The sequence below is a fragment of the Lupinus angustifolius genome, chromosome LG20 (genome assembly GCF_001865875.1).
Source record: "Lupinus angustifolius cultivar Tanjil chromosome LG20, LupAngTanjil_v1.0, whole genome shotgun sequence".
Taxonomy (NCBI): Eukaryota; Viridiplantae; Streptophyta; class Magnoliopsida; order Fabales; family Fabaceae; genus Lupinus; species Lupinus angustifolius.
Window position 1 is genome coordinate 7,085,242 of NC_032028.1, and position 24,109 is coordinate 7,109,350.

Consider the following 24,109-nt stretch of genomic DNA (forward strand, 5'->3'; position numbering starts at 1 on the left):
GCAAAAATGTGGAATATGGCAGGGTATTTTAAAGGGTTTATGGAGGGATATTTAGGGAGGGGGGGTCCTAAAGAGAGGATAGCAGATACAACTACCCCAACGAACTATTTAATTGTTAGTACAACATGCAGGGGCATTGAATAAGCCAACTAGGAACCCTTCTTCATTGGGTTTTTTCATGCATTTTAATTTTCAACCTTGTGTTTCCATATTATTAATAATTTGCCACTGATTTTTAGGGTATAGTTTTATTTTTCATTCATTTATAAACCACTAGGTAGCACATGTATGCATGTTAAATCGGTGAACAGTCCACTCAATTGTGTCAAAATCATACGTTGGTGATTGGTGAACAATTCAAATAAATGATATTTATGCATCTCAACTTTCTACTTTCTGTTTATTGTTTTTTCCTATCATTTTCATCTTTTCTTTTCACAAAAGGAAAGCCTCCTTAGTCCTTACTATATACTATACTAAACGTTGCACACTTTTGGGTTCCTAACTACCTACCATGCCTATATGTTTATATAACTTGTTGTCAATATATTTTCATTCTAAAATGAAAATTTCTAAAAATCATGAATATAAGAGTTATTTATATTATTGCCTTTTAAACATTATTGAATATTAAATAAAATTAATAATATACAACTAATATTGTGTAAAAAGTCGTATAAAGTATATTAAATAAAAAATAATATTTTGAAATCAATAATGTACATGAAAGGTGAGTTAATTTTTTTATTATCACCAAAAGTTGTGAATTAAAGTTTAAATGAGGTGACATGTTCCATAATTTTTCTGTTCTCATATTTCGAACTAATCAAACTTCATAAAATAATATTAAAAATATTATTCCCTGTTTTTATAATTTTTTATTTTAAATGAAAAAAGTTTTCTCATTGACTTGGGATATCAAATGAGACATAAATGGGAACATGTGATCCCATCCCATTTTCTACTCTCTTTTTCGAGTGAAATATTTTCCATTTGACAACACCCGTTTAGTCACATTTCAGAACTCACGTTCCTAGTTGAATTCGTACAAAACTTTCATGTAAATTAGTAACACATTGTTGGGGTTGAAAATAAATGTTGCAAGTGAAACAATTTCTCTAGTGAAAGAAGATTCATTAAACAGGTTTGTCAATGACGGTTTTAATGTATCTGGTTGTTGAAACGTGTAAATAAGTATATAAGGCTATCTAAATTTCATTATGCAAACTCTATGTAGGAGTGACACGATTTTCTTTTACTAATATGTACTTTAACATTTAAAGCTATCTAGGTTTGGAGTTGGCCACCATTGCTCAATCATTGTAGATGTTGCTTTCCCCTAAACGCTGTGTGCCTTTAATTCAATTTCATTATTGTCATTTACTGTATCCATAAATAGGCTTTCATATATTAGAGATTTGATATTGCGAATTATATCATACATTGTCCCGCTCAATAATAATAAAGTAAAAATAGAAATGATAATTAAAATCTAAATTTTAATTTTAATGTATAAGACATGATTTAAGATAACATATTTTTATTCACTTTCTTAAAAGTTTGGGATATAAATTTTCTATATTAGTTACTCTATATCTCTCCCTTTATCATTAATTAAAAATAGACAAATATCCACCTTATTAAAAAACAAATTATTAGAATTTCTAATAAGATAATTGTTTCCTATTAATGATAAAAGAACGGTATTGCAGAGTGGTTAGTACTTAGTATAGAAGATTTTCCTTTTTCGAGTACTAATAAAAAGTTAAAATCATTAAAAGACCTCTACCCAAAAAATAAATTAAATAAACTCAGACTATATTTACTAATTGTACTTGTTATAAGAAATTATGTTCTTTTCTGTCTCTATTCAATCAAATTACACTAACTAATATAATTCTGTTTTTATAATTTTATTATTATTTAATTAAATAATACATTGTAATTGGTGGGTGCACAATCCTGGATGGAACCAATCTATGATTTAAGAAGTGAGCTTTCTGATTAGTATTAGCCTTAATTACTTATTCCGGATCACTCAACTTAGTACTTGGCTAGCTAATAATAGACACATCTTGTGCAAGACAAACCTTCATTCCTTATAAAAAAAATCATTGGTAAATATTCTGATATGGCTTATACAAACTAGTAAATCCTAGGGTAAGATTATACTTTATCAATTATAAAGCTATTCCCTCAATTTAGCATATGCAAAATTATACATGTTTGATTCCCCTTAAGTAAGGTATTCGATTCGAGTTTTATAGATGAAAAAAATATATGTTGAGAGAGTTAGCCTCACATACCTGTGGATGTTCCCGGCTCGGACAGGATCACCTCCAAGGCAAAACCAAGAAAAATTATAAAGCTCTTAGCTCAATTTAGCATGTGCATATCTTGGAATAAAGATTATTTTATGCTAATCAATATCATTGTATAGATTCAATAATTTGAAAGGGAGCCGAAGAAGGAGATTGTTAGATTCATTGTATGCTTCTGATTCAACAATTAAAGGAGTCCATGTAAGCGTTTGATATCACGCTTTAATTCATAACTTTAAACACTAGGTTCATATTTTATTTAAAGCTTATCTAAATTTCATGTCTTTTGTAAATATATATCATAAACTATTTTATCTTTTTAATTATCTCTTAATTTTTATTAATTGGTGAAATTGTTCTATATATAAATATATTGTTAAATTATTAGTAAGTCAACAAGGAAATCGCTCCGATCACACTCATAATAGTAGTAATGTAATAGAATATGTTAATGAACATTAATTCTAAAGGAAACAACCATCAACATATAAAATTGATTGAAATGATAAGTAAATTTAAAAATGATTAATACAGTAATATTGATATATATAAAATAATTTTACAATCCTAAAACAGCCATATGAGTGGTTGTATCATATGCTATCACCCTTTATCTAATGTGATAATACCTTCTTATTAATTTTTCTTTATTATATATATATAAGAGTATAAAATCTATGTAATGAGAGTGTAAAGATGTATAAATAGTAAGTGCATCATCCACTATTCATTTGGATTACTTTTTTTAAAAGTCTATGATAAATAAAAATGAACGGTGGATGATGCAATGACAATCAGTGTATATATATTTTTCTCTATATATAATGTGAAGTTTAGTGTATTTTGGTTATTTGATTAGTTGCATCTTTTCATATTTCGGTTTCTATTTTCGGTTAAGCCTTTATAGTTAGTTAGGTTAGTTATTTTTGTTTTTCCTCTTTTAGTTAGTTTTCCCTCTTTAGTATAAATACTCTGCTTTGGCTCTCTTTTGAGTAACAAGATGAATATACAATTTTCTTTTCATACATTGCTTTCTCTTTCTCTCTACGTCTTCTTCATCTCTTCCATGTCTAACAAAGAATTTGAGATGGTATCAGAGTTTATCTAAGCTTTGATTCATCATCATCTCTTCCTCCTCTCTTTTTCCCTTTTCTATTTTGATTCATCTTCTCCAATTAATCAAATCTTCATTCTTCTTCTTCTTCATGATTCTTGCATCCTCTTCCATGGCAAATCAGAGTTACGATGATTTCAATTCAAATCCCTTGAACCCTTATTTATTACATTCAAGCGAGAATTCGGCTTTGGTTCTTGTTTCACCTCTCTAAATGGGAAGAACTACCACTCCTGGAGCATAGCTATGAAGTTGGCTCTTCAATTAAAGAACAAGCTGAAATTCATAGATCACATCATCACTCAACCATCTATAACTCATCCCCTTCATCTTCAATGGACCAGATGCAATACTATGGTCCTTTCTTGGCTGCAACATTCAGTGGAAGACACCATTGTGAAATCCATCCTCTGGATGGATGACGCATCAGAAGTATAGAAGGATCTTCACGACAGGTTCTCCCAGGGAGATATTTTTTGAATTGTTGATCTTCAAGAAGAGTTCTACACGTTAAACCAAGGTAATCTTTCCGTTTCAGAGTATTTCACCCAACTCAAAACTCTTTGGGATGAAATAGAGAACTATAGGGGAATAGGAGTTTGTAGTTGTGGTATGCCATGCTCTTGTGGAATTCTTGACTCAGTAAGAAATCACAAACACCAAGATTATGTAATCAGGTTCTTGAAAGGCTTGAGTGATCAATATTCATAAGTCTGTTCTCAGATCATGTTAATTGATCCTCTACCACCAATTATCAAGGCCTTTTCCATGTTTATGCAGCAGGAGAGACATATCAACTCTACAATACCAATTCTTGAGAATGATCTCAAAGCACTATCCTTTCAGTCCCAAGGAAATACACAAAATGCTCAACCTAGGAATAACAACTACTTTAATGGAAATAGGGGTAGAGGAAACCAATCTTATAGAGGAAGAGGTAGAATGTCTAATAATATAAGATGATCCTCCAACACATTCTGCACATATTGTGAAAGAAGCAATCATACAATTGATACTTGCTTCTTAAAGCATGGGTATCCCCCTGGATACCAAGGCAGGTCCAACAGAATGATCAATAATGTTGATACAATGGACCCTTGTGCCACCTTGGATACAAAATGCATTACCTTCACCATAGGACATGAGGAAGAACAAGCCTTCACTAATGAGCAAATTAAGGGAATTCTACGTCTGCTTGAGAAATCTAAGGAAAGAACCAACTCCATTGTTGTTAATGCTGCCACGTGTTCCTTGCCTTCTTAGAATGCAATCATTCCTTCTTCAAAACCAGGTAAATCAGGTAAACATTAAATCATTGATATCGATGCTATATTACATATGATCCAAATAATTACTGTGATTTTACAGTTATCCCTCCTGTTTTAATTACTCTCCCTAATGGTGAGAAAATCACCACTTCTTTCATTGGGATTGTCCAATAATCCTAGCATTTAACTCTATACAATGTTCTCTATGTTCCTAGCTTTGACATAAATTAAAATTTTGCCAACAAGTTAATCCAATCCTTAAATTGTTTCTTGATTTTTTTCCCACAAGACTTGTTCAATTTTGCGGAATGTTACCAAGAAGATGATTGATTCAGCTGATTTGCATCAAGGTCTTTTTATGCTTAACACCTCTCAACATTACACTTTGTGCACCAAGCCACTACTAACAGCAATGAAGCTACCAATCTGTGGCATCTCAGATTTGGTCATGCTTCTAACCCTCTAATAGATAGTCTTTCAAAACAGTGCACTTCTATATGCTTTAGTAAAAATAAAGATTCTCCATGTGATGTGTGTCATTACTCTAAACAGAAGAGATTACATTTAAGCAATAGGAATACAACATCTATTAGATTCTTTGATATTTTACATATAGATATTTGTGGTCTATATTCTATCACTTCAATTTTTGGATACAATTTTTTCTTAACTCTAGTAGATGACTTTACTCGTTTCACTTAGGTAATCTTAATGAAATCCAAAAGTGAAACAAGACAACACATCAAGAATTTTGTAGCCTTCATAGAAACTCAATTTGACACAAAAATAGAGCATATTAGAAATAATTTTCTTAATAAACACTTTCAAAAAGTGTTTTTTTGATAAGAACTTTTAAAAGGTGCATTTGTGAACTTTTTTATAAGCCCTCTTATTGGCAAGAATCTCTGGTGCAACATAATTGGTAGGAGTGTAAAAGTTTGGTTCGGTTTTTGACGCAATTTAGTGACCGAACCAAACACAAAGATATGGTTCGGGTCTTTTTGATTAACCGCAAATTTTATTTAGGAACCGAAACGAAACGTTCATTTATGCTTCGGTTCGATTCTGCGGTTTTTCAACTTATTTAAAGAAAATTCTTTATGAAATAGTTGAACAAAATTTGCAAAGTATAGAATCAACTAAATGAATACTATACGCATCAATAATAAAGTATTTAATACTCTTTCTAGTAAAACAATAATAATTCAACATCTCAACACACTACAAACTTAAAATTTTAGTCCACAAAATCTTCGACAATGTCAAACAAAATTTAAGAATGACAAACTTGGTACCAATTCTTTAGTCCAACAGTATATCTTCTCAATGGATAATAGATATAATAGATATTTAGGTTTATTTACTAATTTACTTTTTCTATTTGCCTCTTACTTATAGCCTATATGTATTAATAATCTTAAATTCTTAATCATATTTTATCTCCTAACTTTAAAGCTTAACCATCTAAATATAAAATAAAATTATTTTTTAATATGCAGTTCAGTTCGGTTCTAATGGATCCAAAATTTACAAAATCGTTAACCGAACCGAACTTAAATGGTTCCAAATAAAAAACTGAATCGAACCGCAGAACCGAACCGAATCGCATTTTAAGGTTCGGTTCAGTTCGGTTTCATCAGTTTCACGGTTTAAACCGGAACTGCTTACACCCTTAATAATTGGGACTTCCACAAGTTGTATGCAATAATCCATCATCCTGAAATTTTCATTTTGTTATTATATTATCATGTTAGTTAATAACCAAAATGATATATTTATACTTTGCATTAATATGTTGGGATAAAGCACTAAGGCTGAAATCGTTTATACTTTTTTGATAAGTACTTTTTAAAATCACAATTGCAATTTTTAACTTTTATAATGTGTGGGATTATTCTTAAAAAGGTGAGAGAATTTTTTTATATTAATATTGAATTAATTAGAAAAAAGTTTGTTTTTAATTTAATTTTTTTGGATGGATTGGGTATTCATCCAAATGGATATACCCATGGATATTCAATGGATATAATTGATGGATTCGAATCCATCCACTATCAATACTATCCATTGGATTATATCTATTTAAATTCATTAGTTCTAACAGATGAATTTGGATATATTTAATTTGAATGGATTTTGGATTTTGGATAATTTTGTCACCTCTAGATGAAAGCGAATTGTAAGTTTTTAATTTGCTGTCATGTATTCACCGAGTTATAGTATGAATTAAAGTTTTTGACTTTCTGGGTACCATGAGCAATCATATGTACATTGAGAAATATGTATATATTAAACATACTTTATTATATATCATTTGTGTTTAATTATTATTAACTACTAAAAAATATAAATAAATGATGAATAACAGATTGAATATTATAATCTTTATACTAATATTATATAAATATTAATGTACATTAACGAGGTAACTAAATAATTGGGATGGATACAAAATAACATATAAAAATGAATTTGTTTTAGAAAGTGGACACATTTTGCATCCTAATTTGTTTAAGGTTGGTTAATTATTCAATAGTTAAAAAATAAAATGTTGGAACTTAGTTTGTTGAAAGCTATTAGTGAAAAATTTTGGGTGTAAAATCTAAAAATCTCTCAAGTATCACATAAAAAAGTTTTGAAAAAAAAACTCTCAAGTCCCACATTGGAGAGATAAGGAACTTGGAAAAAATCTCTTGTTATAAATATAAGTTTTCTCCCCCTCATTATAACTCGCTCCACAAGTAGAATGCGTTTACCTATCAACTTTTAATTCTTCCTCCTAATATGTTGCCGACGCATTTCAGACAACCTTCTCTCCCTTTCTTTCCGTGACACTTGAAAATTGGCACATACAACTAAAGTGAGAATTTCGATAAATGACACTAGAATTTGTATGAGTAGTCATATGGTGGGAATCGAGAACTGACACTGGTGCCCATATTCTGGGTGTATTCGAGAGTGGTTCTTATAGTACAGTAAGATATCGTATAACAGAGAACTGAACTGTTTTATCCTGGGGCGAGGTTGACAGTCTGCTTGCACATTTTGGACAGTGCCACAAAACGTCTTAAAGAGAGTGATGTGGTCGTGACTCGGCCAGTAATATTATTTCGTGTCATTTATAATTGTTACAAGCTACGGTAACAACAATTTTAGCAATACCACGAAACGTCTTAAAATTGTTATTATCACAGCTTGCAACAATTATAAATGACACGAAGTAATACTTACTGGTTGAGTCATGACCAGGTCGCTTTTTTTAAGACGTTTTGTGACACTGTCCAAAATGTACAAGAAGACTATCAATCACATCGTCCCCAAGATAAAACAACACAGTTCTATGTTATATGATGTCTTACTGCACTATAAGAATCGCTCTCAAATACACATACAATATGGCTACCTGTGCCAATTCTGATTCCCACAATATGACTACCCGTGCCAATTCTTTTCTCACAATAATGACTACTAGTGTTAGTTCTCGAAATTCCCACATCGGCTGTTGGTGACAATTCTCAAGTGTCACGAAAAGAAAGGGGGAGAAAGTTGTTGGAAATGCATCAACGAAGTATTAGGGGGAGATAGAAAACTTGATAGGTAAACATCTTCAAACTTGTGGTGCGAGTTATAATGAGAGGAGAAAACCTCTATTTATGACATGAGATTTTTTCCAAGTTCATTATCTCTCCAATGTGGGACTTGGAAGTTGTTGTTTTTTTAAAACTCTTCTATGTGGAACTTGAGAGTTTTTTAGATTTCACACTCAAAAGTTTCCACTAATGGCTTTCAACAAGCCAAGTTCCAACAATCAATATGATTTAATCTAAAAATGCATTTAAATTACTTTCCACAGCTCACCTAATTCAAGAATAAGAGTCAAGGTCAAATGGGTGGCAAAGATAGAGTATAGGATGAGATATGGTAGGTAATAAAACATGAGCAAGATATGATATGAGCAGGATAAGTAAGCTCTAATGTTGTCTAGTGTTTAGTGAACACAAGTTAATATTGGTGATGCCGTGGTGGTAGTGTAGTGGTCTTTAGGTGTGGGGATATGAAATAAAAATTGCATGTATCTCATCTTGTTCATTTTTACCCAACTCTATCTTAATCCCATGTGATAGAAAATACATTAGGTGAATAATTGTGTTATTGTATTATGTTGGCTTATCAAACTCAATTGTAATAGGATATGATAGATTATTTTATCTCTCTTATTCTATACCCCGAACAAGCACTTACTTAAATTAGAATGAAAATTATCCATAATTAACGAATATTTTTGGAACTTTTTATAACCATATGGCATAGCATCCCTTAAATAAAATGAGTTAGAAAAGTAGCGTACCAAATTAAATGTTTATAATAAGTAAATAATCCATTATGGGTGGTGTGGTGACAAGTGTGAGGTCTCACCCACTTGGCCTTTAAAAGAAGTCACCCCTTACGACTCTCTCTATGTTTTGTTTGCATATGGGGAATGATTGTCCAAGTTTAATGCCACTTCTTGATTTTTGAGAAGACATGGACTAGTCATCTAACTCTTAACTATCTATCTCTCTTAAATGCTCAATCTTCCCAACAAACACCCACCAATTTGACCCTTCCAAATTGCTAGCTAAGAAAAACCGTGTGTACCCCCCATGTCACATACGGCGAGCAAAGCCTAAATTAAAAAATTGCACAAGTGAAGAAGCAATCTTGGCCATAATATTCAATGCTTCAATTAGAATTACACTATAATATAAATACTTTAATGTATTTTAACTTAAGTATTCTAACAATCCTCTATATTTATTCTTATCACATCACATGTTATTTAACACATAAGGAAAAACGGGGGGAAATAGTTAATTTACTTTGATTTTCTAAGGTGATAAAAAATAGGCTAAAATATTTTTTGGGCTTTTATTTTTATCTAATTTTTATGTTTCAATTTGATCCTGTAAAAAATAAATGTGAAGTTGATCCTTCATTTTTATAATGTTTGTTAATTCCATCATTCATCACAGCAATATTAATTAAAAATACACTAAAATGTGCCAACTTTGCTAGAATTTCCTTTTACACCATCAAAATCTGCATTTTCTCAATATATATGGTTCAATTTGAATTCTTGAATGACACACATGGATCTGGAATTGCCAACAAGATTTAATATACTTTGATGTCAACTTAATAACATTATAATAGAAGGATGAAATTGACACGAATTAAATTAATACTTTTTAAATGGTCAAATTAACACTCAAAACCTAAAATATATAAAAACTTAAAAATGTTAACGTGATAGGTACGACTACTTATTTATTAAAACAATTGCCTTTTACTATGTTTAGTTGGACCAATATCCAACTCTAGTTCCACGGGTGATTGGTGAACATCCACAAACATATATATATATATATATATATATGTTAGGAGAGGTCTAAATATGGGTCTAAGAGTCTAGGGTTACTTATTTGACTTAAATAGGTCAACGTCTATATCAACAGAAGCAACTACAATAATATTTTAGTAAGTAAATTTCTGCATTGACTACTTTTCTTACACACCTTTAACTACTTATCTTAATTATATGTAAATTGTATTTTATGATTCAAATATGTTTTTTTCCTGCTCATCTTGATTCCTAAAATATTTTTAGTTTTAGTCTTGGTTCCTACAATATTTGGATGGAATCTAATGGATGAACATAGTGTAGGTTATATCAGTATCTAAGTCCGAAGTCTTTAAAAAATCTCACATTCAAACTCTCTCGAATCATTATCTAGTTTATATCTCGAGTATGATACTAGTATGAAAGAGAAAAATGGTATAAAATAATAAATGTATAATCTATTAAAGAATACTCTCTCATTCCCTAATTTTAAGTCATTTATAATAATTTACACATATTAAGAAAAATAGGTGAAAGTCTCTATTACAGTGAAATTTTTTATTAATAATTTCTAAAATATCCTTCAACACACTCCTCTCTGATTTAATCATCGCTTCACTCAAAATATAGAGTGTAATTATAAGGGATGTATATATCTATTGAGTATGAGTTGTTTAATACAACCATATATATTATAAATCTTTTAACATATTAATAAATATAATGAGTATCTTCCCCCATTCATAGAAACGACATATCTAAAAAGGTAGTTCATTATTAATTTTTAATTTAAATATATTTTTTCAAAAAATCATTAATAGATAGTATATGTAGTAACTTAATTTGTGGGACTGCAAATGCACTCTTTAAACGTGTAAATGTAATATGAGTTGCTTAAAGTAAGATCATTTGACAAGGCCAAGTTTTATGTTTCATTTTATTAAATATTATCCACGAAGCAGTTTTTAACATTGTCAAGTAAATCATATTAGCATCAAAGTCATCAAACTTAAAAGTCACTTAATCCAAATCTCTTTCATAATCTGGAAGTTACTTCAAGAAATCTTCCACTTTTAAACTAATGTTCCCACCTACGCATGCATTAACTACTCAAAGATCAAATAATGAAAAAGAAAGTGAATAGCAATATGTATGAATGCCAGCACTTGTGCACTGTAGTGAGTTTTGGTTTATCTAGTAGTAGCAGTGTAGCACTCTCCCCTTTTATTAGGGGATCCGTGTGTGAAGTTAAGTGATGCATAGTTCCATACTAATAATGATAATAACACAATGAACCAGCTAGCTAGTTGGCAGACATATGTTGATAACTGTCATGAATACAACTTTAATTTTTAAGGCTGGAAATTTCAGCGCATGGGAGGAAAGATGCTACATTTAATGACTTGCACCTCTGCCAAAACTGGCAGAGCCAGCGAGCATGACCCCATAGCTTGCAAATTTTTGCGGTAAGGTTTATAAAATTTATCTTTTTTATAATGTAGGTGTAATGTAATTAAAAATAAGAAAATTCATATAAATTATGATAAAATGTAACTTATTGTCTCAAAAAAGTTGTAATGCAATATGATTTGTTAAATTTCATGTAATATATTAGTTTTTTTTAAAAAAAAAAAATCTATGGCCACTTTATTTATTTATTTTATTGTATTATTTTTTCATTTTATTTCTAATCGATGCCTGTGGATCGCTTGTTAGCTCGTTTTAAAATTGACAGAACATTTTATGTTGCCCGTTAAGATAATATAGACATATTCGCATCTACTTCAAATTTTACGGACATTTATGAACACGGACAAAACAGGGAGCGCAACCCCTTTTGCCATCTCTATTTATCAAGTTCTACCCAGAAATGGAAGAGTCAAGTGGGCTACTCTGCCCAAGGCTCATCATATGAAATGGATCGGGCCCAAAAAAGTACGACAATCAATTTTGATGTAACTCTTTTCATATTTCTTCAAATTTGTATAAAAGTTTCACATATTGACAAGTTTGAGCTCTCAATTTTGTTTAGTCCACACGGTTGCACGATTTCCTCGGCCTTCTCCTGTATTCTTAATTTCTTGCCATTTTTTCTCCTACCACTTTTTCTCCTACCCTTACATCTATATTTACGTTTTATATTATTTTTTTCACAACTCTTTTTTCATTTCTTTCCATAAATCTTTTTTTTCCTCATCCCCTCCTCCTTACACCTCATACCTCATAAACATCAAAAAGAGGAATGGAAATATATAATTTTATTTTGCATGACGGTTTACAAAAATGTTAAGTCTGCACGATGGAAAAACGCTATCTCAGCACCTCAGCATTGCCCACCATTCTTTTAGTTTGTGTTTTTAATGTAAACTAAATAAAAATAACATATTAATTAAATAAAGTAAAGTATTTCATCACGAGGAAATAAGTTATATATTCTAATTATTAAAATTATGATATATGTCATATTTAATTATACAAAAATAATTCTAATAAAAATATGAATGACAATGGCTACCTGGACCCCACATATACTTATGGATAATAGACACAACGAGTCGGATCCATATCCGTGTTGTTAGACTCATATTTACTTGAGACCCGAGATTTTAAGATCCATATTTGATGGACCTGAGTTCAAATCGATAATGAGGTATTTAGACTCACATGCACCTACTATTTATTTCTAAGTCTATATATATATATTGCAAACATAATTGTAATATCATGTTAATCATAAATGTAATATTATATTGTTAATCTATAATTGTAATATCGTATTAATTCATAAATGTTATTGTTATGTGTTAAGTAATAATGTTATATTGTTAAGCACATATCTTGTTAATTTATACGTATAATGTAAAATTATATTGATTGAAGAGTTTTTACTAAATAAATTTTTTATCATAATATTGAAATTATTATTTTTGTTTGAGTAAAATGAGTTATATTCAATAGTTATTTTAAATTATATTTAAAACTTAAAGTTAAGTTTTCTAATTTTCTTTGCTTGATTGCCATAAATTACACATAGGTTTTTAGGAAATAAACCTACAATTATATAAATTACTCGCAATTATTTTTAGTGTTTTTTAATTTATGGATACCCACTGATTTATTGGATACCTAAAGACTTGCAAATAGCAAATCTAACGAGTATTAGCATTGGTATGTGACAGACTAGGTCCCAAAAAAATAACAAAATAGTGGATTACCATACCCATCCATATTCATTGCCATTTATAAGAGATGCTTTATTTTCTCCATTAAATGAATCACTTGGAATATGACTGCCAAAAATATTAGTTGAAATATGAATTTTAATTTCCTTCGTATACTCATCATTAATTTACAAAATAAATCTATTTCAAAATGTCACATACATGGCTTGACCATTATACATATTATATCCATATCAACCTTAAGGCCAAATTCTTATTTTGTCCATAATAAATTATAAATTTCGCAAACACTCTCACTCAAAATTTTAATTAAGCATCCATGCTGTATAAATATTTAAAAGTTTAATTAACCAATCATGCTAAACAAAATATTTTCTAGATACATTTTTACCCTACGTATAAATATAATATAAATATACATATATTTAAGTATATTTTAACAATTTTCCCTTTTCAAATATTTATAGAAAAATAATATAATAAAATATAATAATTAATAGGACATTTGTATAATAATATAAGTGTCCTATTAATTGTATGTGGTACTTTCCTAAATATCAATGCAAAATACAGACCCTCGTTTTGTTTTAGTTTTTGTCATTTGATTAGTTAGAGGATAGGGTTAACCTAGAGTCCACTCCTATCTAATCATAAACTTTTCGATATTAGAATTGAGAAGAAACTATTTTTTTAATTATTACATTTTTAATTAAAAAATAACAGCAAATCATAAATATTAAAAAATTATTTTTGTCACGATCCTGCTGTAGAATCTCAATTTGGTTAACCTACTCTATTGACTATTGAGCAGTAACCTAACTACCTAAGCACAGTACCTCGCTTGCGTCAAGTTACTGTTCCTTCTACAATGAATTGCTCGTCTTGTTGAACATAATTAATCTAAACAAATATACTAGTGACACGATAATAATAACGTAATATATTGCACTTTCATTTAGTGAACACGACAATCAAATAGTGTCATCTTATTGGTCCAATTTCTTATGAAGTTCCAATGAAATCTTTCCAAGCAACATGAAAATGGTAGCAATTCACGTCACATCACATCACAATTATGAACATGGAAATCCTACAAAATTGTACAATTTAAATATAACTTACACCGTACTTGATTAAAAAGCATGTTTAAGTGTAGATACAAAAAATATCTTCAAATATAAGAACTCTTTTCTATTGAAGATATTTTTACCTTAGTGATGTGATTGCTGAAATAGCTAGGACTTCCAATGAGATGAGACGTTTCACCTTGTTAAAACAACAACAATATTAGTTAACTGAAAATAATAATAAAATCAATTTTTCTACTGTATTTAAGAAATAAGAAAGTAGCAATTGGATAGTGACTTTGTATAAACAATGCTATGAAATTGGGACGAGGAAGTCCATCGACTGCGATTTTTAAAGTAAAATTTAAATTAAGGGACCACTCTATAGATTAATGTACTTCTAGGAAACTTCAACTAATTTATTACTCCTTAAAATAAAATTCCATATTATTTATTACTTCAAAATTTACATATGGTGGTCTAAAACAAGATAAACTTCAACTAATTTCACCATATTAAATTTTGTACTCCTTAAAATATTATTTATTACCTCAAAGTTTATTCTTAATGTATTTGACCTTAAGTTTTTAAGTTTCACTGCATTAAATATTATGAACAACTTCAGATATTTTTAAACGGGATTATGGATATTAAGTTATATTTAACACATTCTTAATATGGGTGGTATAGTTATTTTCTCTATTATTATTATTATTATTATATAAGATATGAAATTAATTTGAGCGTGACCCTGAAGATGGCTTTTTGTTTGCATGTGAATAATTTGATGGTTACTTAATTACTTGGGGAGACTAGTAATAGATCCAATATCAGTATCAAAATGGTAGCCAATCTCTAGAAAGTTGTTGATATAGTTGATTTCATGGGTTGAGTTCTTGTTCTACTTCATCAATTCATTTTTGGCTTGGCAAAAAAAAACGATACCAAAATCAATTGATACGAATAATAATTTCTTTTATGGGTTAATGTATTTTTTGGTGAGTTATGTAAATATATAAGTGAATTTGAGAGTATACATTGATTTAAAACTTTAAGTCAGATTAAAATTCAAGTTCTTTTAACACAATAATTTCTATTTACATATAACGACCTCTAAATACCTAGAAGAATGATGAATAGAAATATGTCACTATGTATAATACTTTTTTTTTAAAGAATCTCGACCACCTATCAATATAAATTAGGAATGGCAAGGAGGTGGGTGGGGGTGGGGTCAGGTTTGCACATACCCAAACCCGAACCTAAAAAACCCGAACCCAAACTCAACGGGGTTAAAAATAAAAATATCATTCTCGAACCCGAAAAAAATCCAAAAATGATAAAGTATTAAAGAAAATATGATACTATTTTCGTATAATTTTTCTCTAACATTTCTATTTTCTCTTTTATTATTTCATTTCGTTTATGTTTGAAGATCCAATAGTATGTAAAATAAAATTAGAAATTAAAAACAATTGACAAATGATAGAAATTTCAATTTTAAATTGAATTAGAGCGGGTTCGGGTTAGGGTCTTTGCTATACCAAACCCGAACCCGAAATTTAAACCCGGGTAAAACCTGAACCCAAACCCAATTACATCAGGTTTTCCCCGTTAAATTTGGGTTCAATTCAAGCGGGTACGCACGAATTCGATTTTTATTATCATCCCTAATATAAATACACCGAGTCACTGAATCATCAACCTCATACTTCATGTTACGATTGAGTAGTCTTGATTATCTATAAAAATATTTTCTTTTATGGATAAAAATATTCTTTCATCAGCTAGATGAACCATATAAGTGAATTTAACATCATATTCATCCAAAAAATTTAAATTATTAGATTTATACATCAATCCACTTATATATTTCTTACTTTAATTTATATAAGATTTAACTAACTTATATGGATTTTGAATTTGACCTCCGGAAAATTAATATTTTTTAAATAACTTATATTTTTATCAAAAAGCATGTAACTGGCATTATTTCTCAAATTAAACAAAGCATAATGTTCTTATTTATTAATATGAATACTGACGGTGGGAACCAAGTGAAAGGTCATGATCATGACCTAGTAATCATTTTTTTTGGCTCTTAGCTAAAGAATTATCAATCTTAAACAACACCTTATCAATTATCAAAATATTATATTATACGTCCTTATAAAAACCGTACCTTACGAAACCTATTAACTTTTTTTAAAAATCAAATTTTACTCTTCAGAATCCACATATACGAAATAAATAAGCATACAACTATAGACCCGTGAAACTCATTAACTTTGGTACATAGACAAATTTAGCAGAAATATTACAAACTAAAATTGCACTTAACCTTGACCTACCTCTTCCAATAAGCTTCTCCTAAACTATTTCATCATTTTATTATATATGCAAGTATGCATGGATGTAACCATGCATCAGCCCAAGATTTTCTTATTTTATTTTTATAATCATAATTTATTTATTATTTGATACGTCATTCACACTCTCAACAAGTAGCTAGGTGACCCACATTATTCCGCATGTTACAACACAAAAACACACAAATAATTATATTTCATTTTTGGGTTAAATATAGCAAACAGCCTTAGCTGAACTTTGACCTTACATGATAGTTGGTGCAGACAATAAGGGATAGAAGAGACCTAATTGTGGTTGGTCTAATATTCTATGCTTCACCTAACCTAACGAAACTTCACCCACCTCAGTATTGATTCCACCTCCTTTGGAGTAGGAGGCTATTATATTGTTAAGGTTTCTTCCATATATGCTAAGGTCACACATATACTACTAGAATAAAAATGTTATTATCAAATAAGAAGAGCCTACAGAGTGTGATACTTTTGTTGGGAAGTAAATTTCATATGGTTTAATAAATACATATTGGGTTAAAAGATGTATTTAAGTCATGGGTCAAATGTAACCATTTGCTTGTGGAGAGGCATGTTAGAAAGTAAATCTCTCACTTCATCCACCTCATTGTTTCTGTCTCGAGAATAATTTAAATACATACGTGTTGAGTTACTCATTAGATTGTCAATTGGTTTTGAGATGAAATATTAATTGTTTTACTTAAATTGTCTTTTTTTGCTTTAATCGTATACAATATGTGGATTGTCTATTCATAATCAAAGATTAAGCTATTTTGAGGCATACATATTACTTTGTCTCGCAACAAATTGTTTTTACAAACACGTAAAGAATCGAAAGAATGTAACAAAAACTCAAAGAAAAGTGTAATAGAAAGACCTAAAAGAAATCTCACAAACACCAATCAAAACGAATCCGTGAATGTTTTGGAAAATTAAAGTGATCCTAAAATTGACTTAGCCGTCTTCATGAATTCTCAGCAAAATGGTTTAATTGGCTTATGCGTGGAAAGTGAAGAAAAGTAACAATGGCGGCTAGTTAACTATATGCTTCGCATATTCTTATCATATATAGTCACATGGTTGTAGAAAAAATAGAATAAAAATTCAATTAGATACTTTAATATTTGGATTAAAATCACATTAGTCCTTCACTTGAGCGTCATCTTGATGGAGGATTAACATGGTAGTGGCCATTTCATCTTTTCTTTAAAAGATTAGTTGATTATCATTTTGTTTGAGATATTTATTTGGAATCTGACTCTTCTTCATTATTGGAAAAATTAATATATAATTAAAATTATAACATATTCAATGGTGCAGGATGTTTATTTATTTTTAAATTAAATAATTTAAGAAAATTTAAGTACTCACATTCTGAGTACTAGAGAGTCCAATATCGGAGAAGAATCCTATTCATTTAGTTGGTTGTCCATATTTTTTGAAACTATTTTGATCACTATATAATCTTTGGGGACCTACTTAATAATATACTTGTATCTCATAACTATTTATAATGATTTGACTATTTTATATTTAATAGTTATCATTATATTTAACTTTTGCATAATTATCCTTAGATTTAAAAATAAAGTGATTGAAACTTTTCTGCAATTTTGAGAAGCATGGTAAAAATATATCTTTAAAGAATCAATTTGATGGTCATCTAATCTTGGAGTGACCTATTGAACATTTAAAAAAAAAACTACACAAGTTCATATGAAAAGAAAAAGAAAAGAATAATCAAATTCCTTAAGTGGACGACTCAATGAACGGTAATGAATGAATGGGTCATAATCAACTTTTTTGTCTTGAAAGGGAAGCTTAGGTGATATTTTTGTTTATGGTTTGTGTTGTCAACACCAATTGGTCGTGCTATGATTACATAGTTTAATTAATTTGTGCTAGTGGCTTTGCTTTTTCTATGTAGTATCTTCCTCCCTCCTTTCTTTTTGTTTAAGGGATCAAAAAGCTTGTCTCAGGCGGGCCAACTTGCATGAAAGAGTGTAACATCATTCTACATGATCATTGGTGAGTGGTTTTAAAAACTAAACTTATGAATTCCTCCCATACCCACATGCAAAACCACCTTTGTTTATTAGATATAGATATTTCAAAATTTTCCGGTGGCATATTTTATCTACCCAAAAAATAATTTTATATTAAAATTGTTATATTTATAAAGTTTATATACCTAAGTAACTGTATATCCACAATTTTCAATACAAACTTATCATTTTTTATATCTTAAAATGTGCCTTGCCCATTCATTACAAAACCACTCCTTGGATATCAGAATAACCAAAATATAAAGAATTCGATTCTTATGAGCAAAACTTGTTAGGAAGATTGATCACACATTCTAAAATAAATTAGTTTCTTACCCAACAAGGTGAAAAATACTCTAGTATTAAAAAGTCCTTTACATATAACTAATCTTCTTTCAGTTTTCCTTATTTCAATTGTAGGTAATTAGAGTGCATTTTTGTTTTTTATTGACTATGTAGATATTTTCAGAGGTATTGTTACAAGCTTTGTCTCGCTTGCACCTACAAAAGTACTGTCAAGCACCTGTAATATGAATAGTTGATAATGACAAAAAAGTCTTCATGGTATTTAGTATTCACTATTACAGCTCATATTAAAATATTGAAGTGGATACTAGAATCACCCTTATTATAAACTTCTCTTTCAGCGTCACTTATTCTTTCAATAAATAAATAATATGTATAATATTGAAGGAAATATACTTTTTTAATAATGACTCAATGATGGGAAAAGAATATCAGAAATGACGTCACAGATTAGCAAATCAGATCCTGTCGACATATGATTGCTCAACTCGTCTAGCAAACTTGTGTGCGGCAAAAAAATAAATAGGAAATTTAATGATTTTGTTAGTTATTTGATAAGATAAAAGTGAAAAGAAAATAAAGGGGAAAATATACTTATTATTACAAATGACATAATATTACATGCCTCTTAAGAAATTAGCCCACTTATAGCTTTACGTATAGGAGTCAAGAAAAAGATCATCGTTATAAAGATTGTACCATACCAACTATTTTAATCATAAAATTGTTGAATTGGTTCCAAATACTATATTAGTTATATAATCATATCATTTGTAATTGTATTAGTTATGCCAATTGTTTTTTATTTAAAATTACTTTTTTATTTATGAAATTGACTTAATTTTAACAAAAATATTGTTTAAAAGAGTGAACACATAACCATTATCTAATTCATACTTCTAAAATATGACTTACCAAAATCACACAACTTATTTTAACAAATTGTACAAATAAAGATGATATAATCGTTTTTTATTAATTCTCACATTACTAACTATATCACCATATTAGTACTCAACTAATTTGATGATAAAGATGATACTAATAACATTGAATCATCCTCACTGAGTTTTTAATGCTATATAGAAAGTAAAAACGCCAGTGTGACCATTTTTTTCTTCCATCCCTTTATTGAGTGCAGCCAAATTATGGAAGATATTTTTTCCGTCTGTATTAATTATTTCCCTTTTCACATCAATCAAACACAATCTAAAGTTTGAACGTTTATTGAATACAATTTTACATTAATTTTTTCTTTTTTTGCGTGTGGGTTGTAGAATGCCGAAGATAATATTAAGTTTGTGTTCTGATTATAATTTCAAAAATTGATTTATTTCAATTTAATTTAATTTTTAATTTGGTTCTAATCTGAAGTAAATTTTATATTTCAGTTCATTTTTTAGAAAGTGGTTTTGATCATAAACTATTTCTAATTAAATGTATAAGTTAGATTTCATAACTTGAAACCATGATTTGAGACTAAAATTTTGTTCTCGTAACATTCTTTTCATACATGCTGATTTGAGGCTAAAACTCATTTTACATGTTGATCTGAACCATGGTTTTGAGCTAACAAACGTAAAAAATCCATACCACTAAAATTTTCGTGTGAACTAATTTTGTGTGTCTCATTCTTGAGTGTACTATTTTAATGACTTAATACGATGAACTTGTTTATGTAAAAAATTGACTAGCAACAAGTTGAATCAAATGCTAACTTGTATTGAAAATGTAGGCACATATATTAATGAAAAACTTAAATTATTAGACAACGTTTTGATAAGTACAACGTTGTCTTCATTCTGTTTACTCTCTTCATTTTAACTTTATAGACTTTGAGTAAGATGTATTTACAAAGGAATATTTATTTGACAGCTTTATACGCCTAAACTCCAGGTAGTATCCCTTTACCTTTATTCCACCGTGAATTAATACAACTCTGTTACCTTTGACTTTAGCCAAGACAAACTAATATTCACTCATTTATTTTTTACGTTTAAAGTTATGCACTATTTTATGAAAATATTATTGTTAAAATTCAATACAATTAACTAATATAACATCATTTAATACACCTTGAGAATTATATTAAAAGTAAATAAAGAATAAGGAATGAAAAAGAGTAGTAACAAATATGGCTATTAAAACGGCTGCTACATATGCTCCCATTCCTAATATAACCAGTATAAGTGTATAACTATAAATGGCATATTCTTAGTTTAGATTCTCATTTGCGAGTGTTTGCAAATTGTAGCCATGTTTTTCGCTCAAATTAAATGAGTATTAACACTCGCTCTCACTCATGATTATTTTTCATTAAAACTATACGATTTCTAATTATAACCTTAAAATCAATAATTCATATTTATATAAATTAAAAACTATTGAGAAGTTAAGTGTTAAAGTTTTTTAATGTTATTTTTTAAAGGGGATATATGCATTTAAAATAGTGGAATTTGGTACATCAATTCAAGTTTAGAAGAGAACACAAATTCTTATAAACTCATACCTTTTATGAACTATATTATGAACTATAGTGAGTTGAACTATTTTATTTTTAACATGATTATGTATTTATTACTTTATTAGCTAATACTAAAAGTAAAGTTAATTGCAATTTAAAATAACAACAATGGAATTCGTAAACCGACTTATAAAACGAAAAAATTAGTTCAAGATGAAAAAGATTATTTCAGTAAATTAAATTTTATTCTTGTTGAAATTGAAACAAATCAAAACCAACAAAAAATCTTGTAAGGCAAAAAAACAACATAAACTAAAGGCCAAAACATTAAATATACAAAACAAATTAAAAGCAGAAAATGAACGGTGGTTATTGGAGTTTCCAAGTAACAGCCAATTTCTTTAGTTTCTCTAAAGAAATTTTTCTATATAAACCCAATTCCTCACAACACTTTCCCTTGTCCTGTGGCTTATAATTTTCACTATTTCTTTATTTTAAAAACGCTTAATATAAACCATGGAATCAGGGTTGCCACCGCAACCATCAACGGCGCCGCCGTCACTTTCATCGCGCTCCGCCACCACCATCCTTGGAAAGTACCAATTGACGCGTCTTCTCGGCCGTGGAAGCTTCGCTAAGGTGTACCAGGCTCAATCCCTCATCGACGGCACTACTGTCGCCGTTAAAGTCATCGATAAATCGAAAACCGTTGACGCCGCCATGGAACCACGCATCGTTCGCGAGATCGATGCCATGCGCCGCCTTCATCATCACCCTAACATCCTCAAAATCCATGAAGTCATGGCCTCAAAAACGAAGATCCATCTCGTCGTCGAGTTCGCCGCCGGCGGAGAACTCTTCTCCAAGATCAACCGCCGCGGAAAGCTCCCTGAGAATTTGGCACGGCGTTTGTTCCAGCAGCTCGTCTCCGCGCTCCGTTTCTCCCACCGCAACGGCGTCGCACACCGCGATCTCAAACCGCAGAATCTCCTCCTCGACGGCGAAGGCAACCTCAAAGTCTCGGACTTCGGCCTCTCCGCGTTGCCGGAACATCTCAAAAATGGTCTCCTCCACACCGCGTGCGGAACTCCGGCGTACACCGCGCCCGAGATTCTCCGACGCGGCGGTGGTTACGACGGTTCAAAAGCCGACGCGTGGTCATGTGGCCTAATCCTCTTCGTTCTCCTAGCCGGTCACCTTCCCTTCGATGATTCAAACATTCCGGCGATGTGCAAGATGATTTCCCGGCGAGATTTTCGGATTCCAGATTGGATTTCAAAACCAGCTCGATTCGTAATCAAGCGGTTACTTGATCCAAATCCAGCAACCCGAATGAGCCTAGAATCTCTATACAATAATAACTCATGGTTCAAAAAATCACTTCGACCCGAACCCGAAGAAAGCGTATTCGGGTCGGGTCTATATAAAAACGGTTACGATAACTCACACGAGGGTTGTTGTTACAAGGGTTCAGGTGTGAACGCGTTTGATATAATATCCATGTCTTCAGGTTTGGATTTGAGGGGTTTGTTTGAAACGAAGTCGTATAGGAACAATGAGAGAAGGTTTAGTTCAAATAAGAGGTTGGAGGAGGTGGAGGAGAAGGTGAAAGAGGTTGGAAGTGTTTTGGGGTTTAGAGTTGAAGTTGGGAAGAATGGTGCAATTGGGTTTGGGAAAGGGAAAGTGGGTTTGGTTATTGAAGTGATTGAAATTATTGAAAATGAATTGTTGTTGGTGGCTATGAAGATTGTTGATGGTGGGTTGGAATTTGAGGAGCTTCATTGGGAGGATTGGAAAGTTGGGTTGCAAGATGTTGTGCTTTCTTGGCACAATAATAATGAATCACCAACATTATCAAATATGTACAATGAATGAGTTATGATGATGATGATGTTGATGTTGTTCTTCTCAAATGAAGGATTTACTAGTTGTGGAGTTTGATGGATTATTTGCCAAAATGAGTCCTGATGATGAAGAAACAAAGAGCAAGCTGAAGCTTGTGGTTGATCATTGTTTTTTTGCTTGTAAAAATACACTTCTGTTTTGATTTGTTTTTTAGGTGTTAATTAGTTCTAGATATTCAACTTCATTTTGTTTATTTTTACATGCTTGTGTGCAATGTAATAGCTGAAGGTTCTTATAGTAATATTAGATCCTACTGTGTACTGTTTCATATTTCCTACTCCTATAATAATTGTACACTTATCTAAGGTTTTGGTATGTTGAATATGCCTTCTCCTGTCCATGCAAAAAAATAGAGTTAATCCCATAGCAGAAAATGTTTTATGGTCAGCAAGTACTATAAAAACTTAAAAACAAAACAATAACATAGTGACATTTCATCTTTTTATATATATAATATAATAAAAATTTTGTCATTGAAAATATATATAAAATTAAGTACTTATCAATATATAGTAATAGAGATGACAAAATGGCCCTCAACTCATTCAGTCCGTGCTTGCAAATGCCTACAAAAATTTAAGCGAGCGCAGACATATCCACATTGTTTTAATGGACAAAATTTAATGTTCTGTCCGTTTTAAAACGGGCTAATGAGCTTGCGGGTGGCACATGGACA

At 30.3% G+C, this 24,109-nt stretch overlaps 1 protein-coding gene across 1 annotated transcript; it reads left to right on the forward strand.

Moving 5' to 3' along the window:
• On the forward strand, window positions 21,974-23,691 carry LOC109336568 (CBL-interacting serine/threonine-protein kinase 7-like). The gene has a single exon (XM_019573245.1). The coding sequence runs from the start codon at window positions 22,045-22,047 to the stop codon at window positions 23,401-23,403; it is 1,359 nt and encodes a 452-aa protein (XP_019428790.1). The 5' UTR covers window positions 21,974-22,044; the 3' UTR covers window positions 23,404-23,691.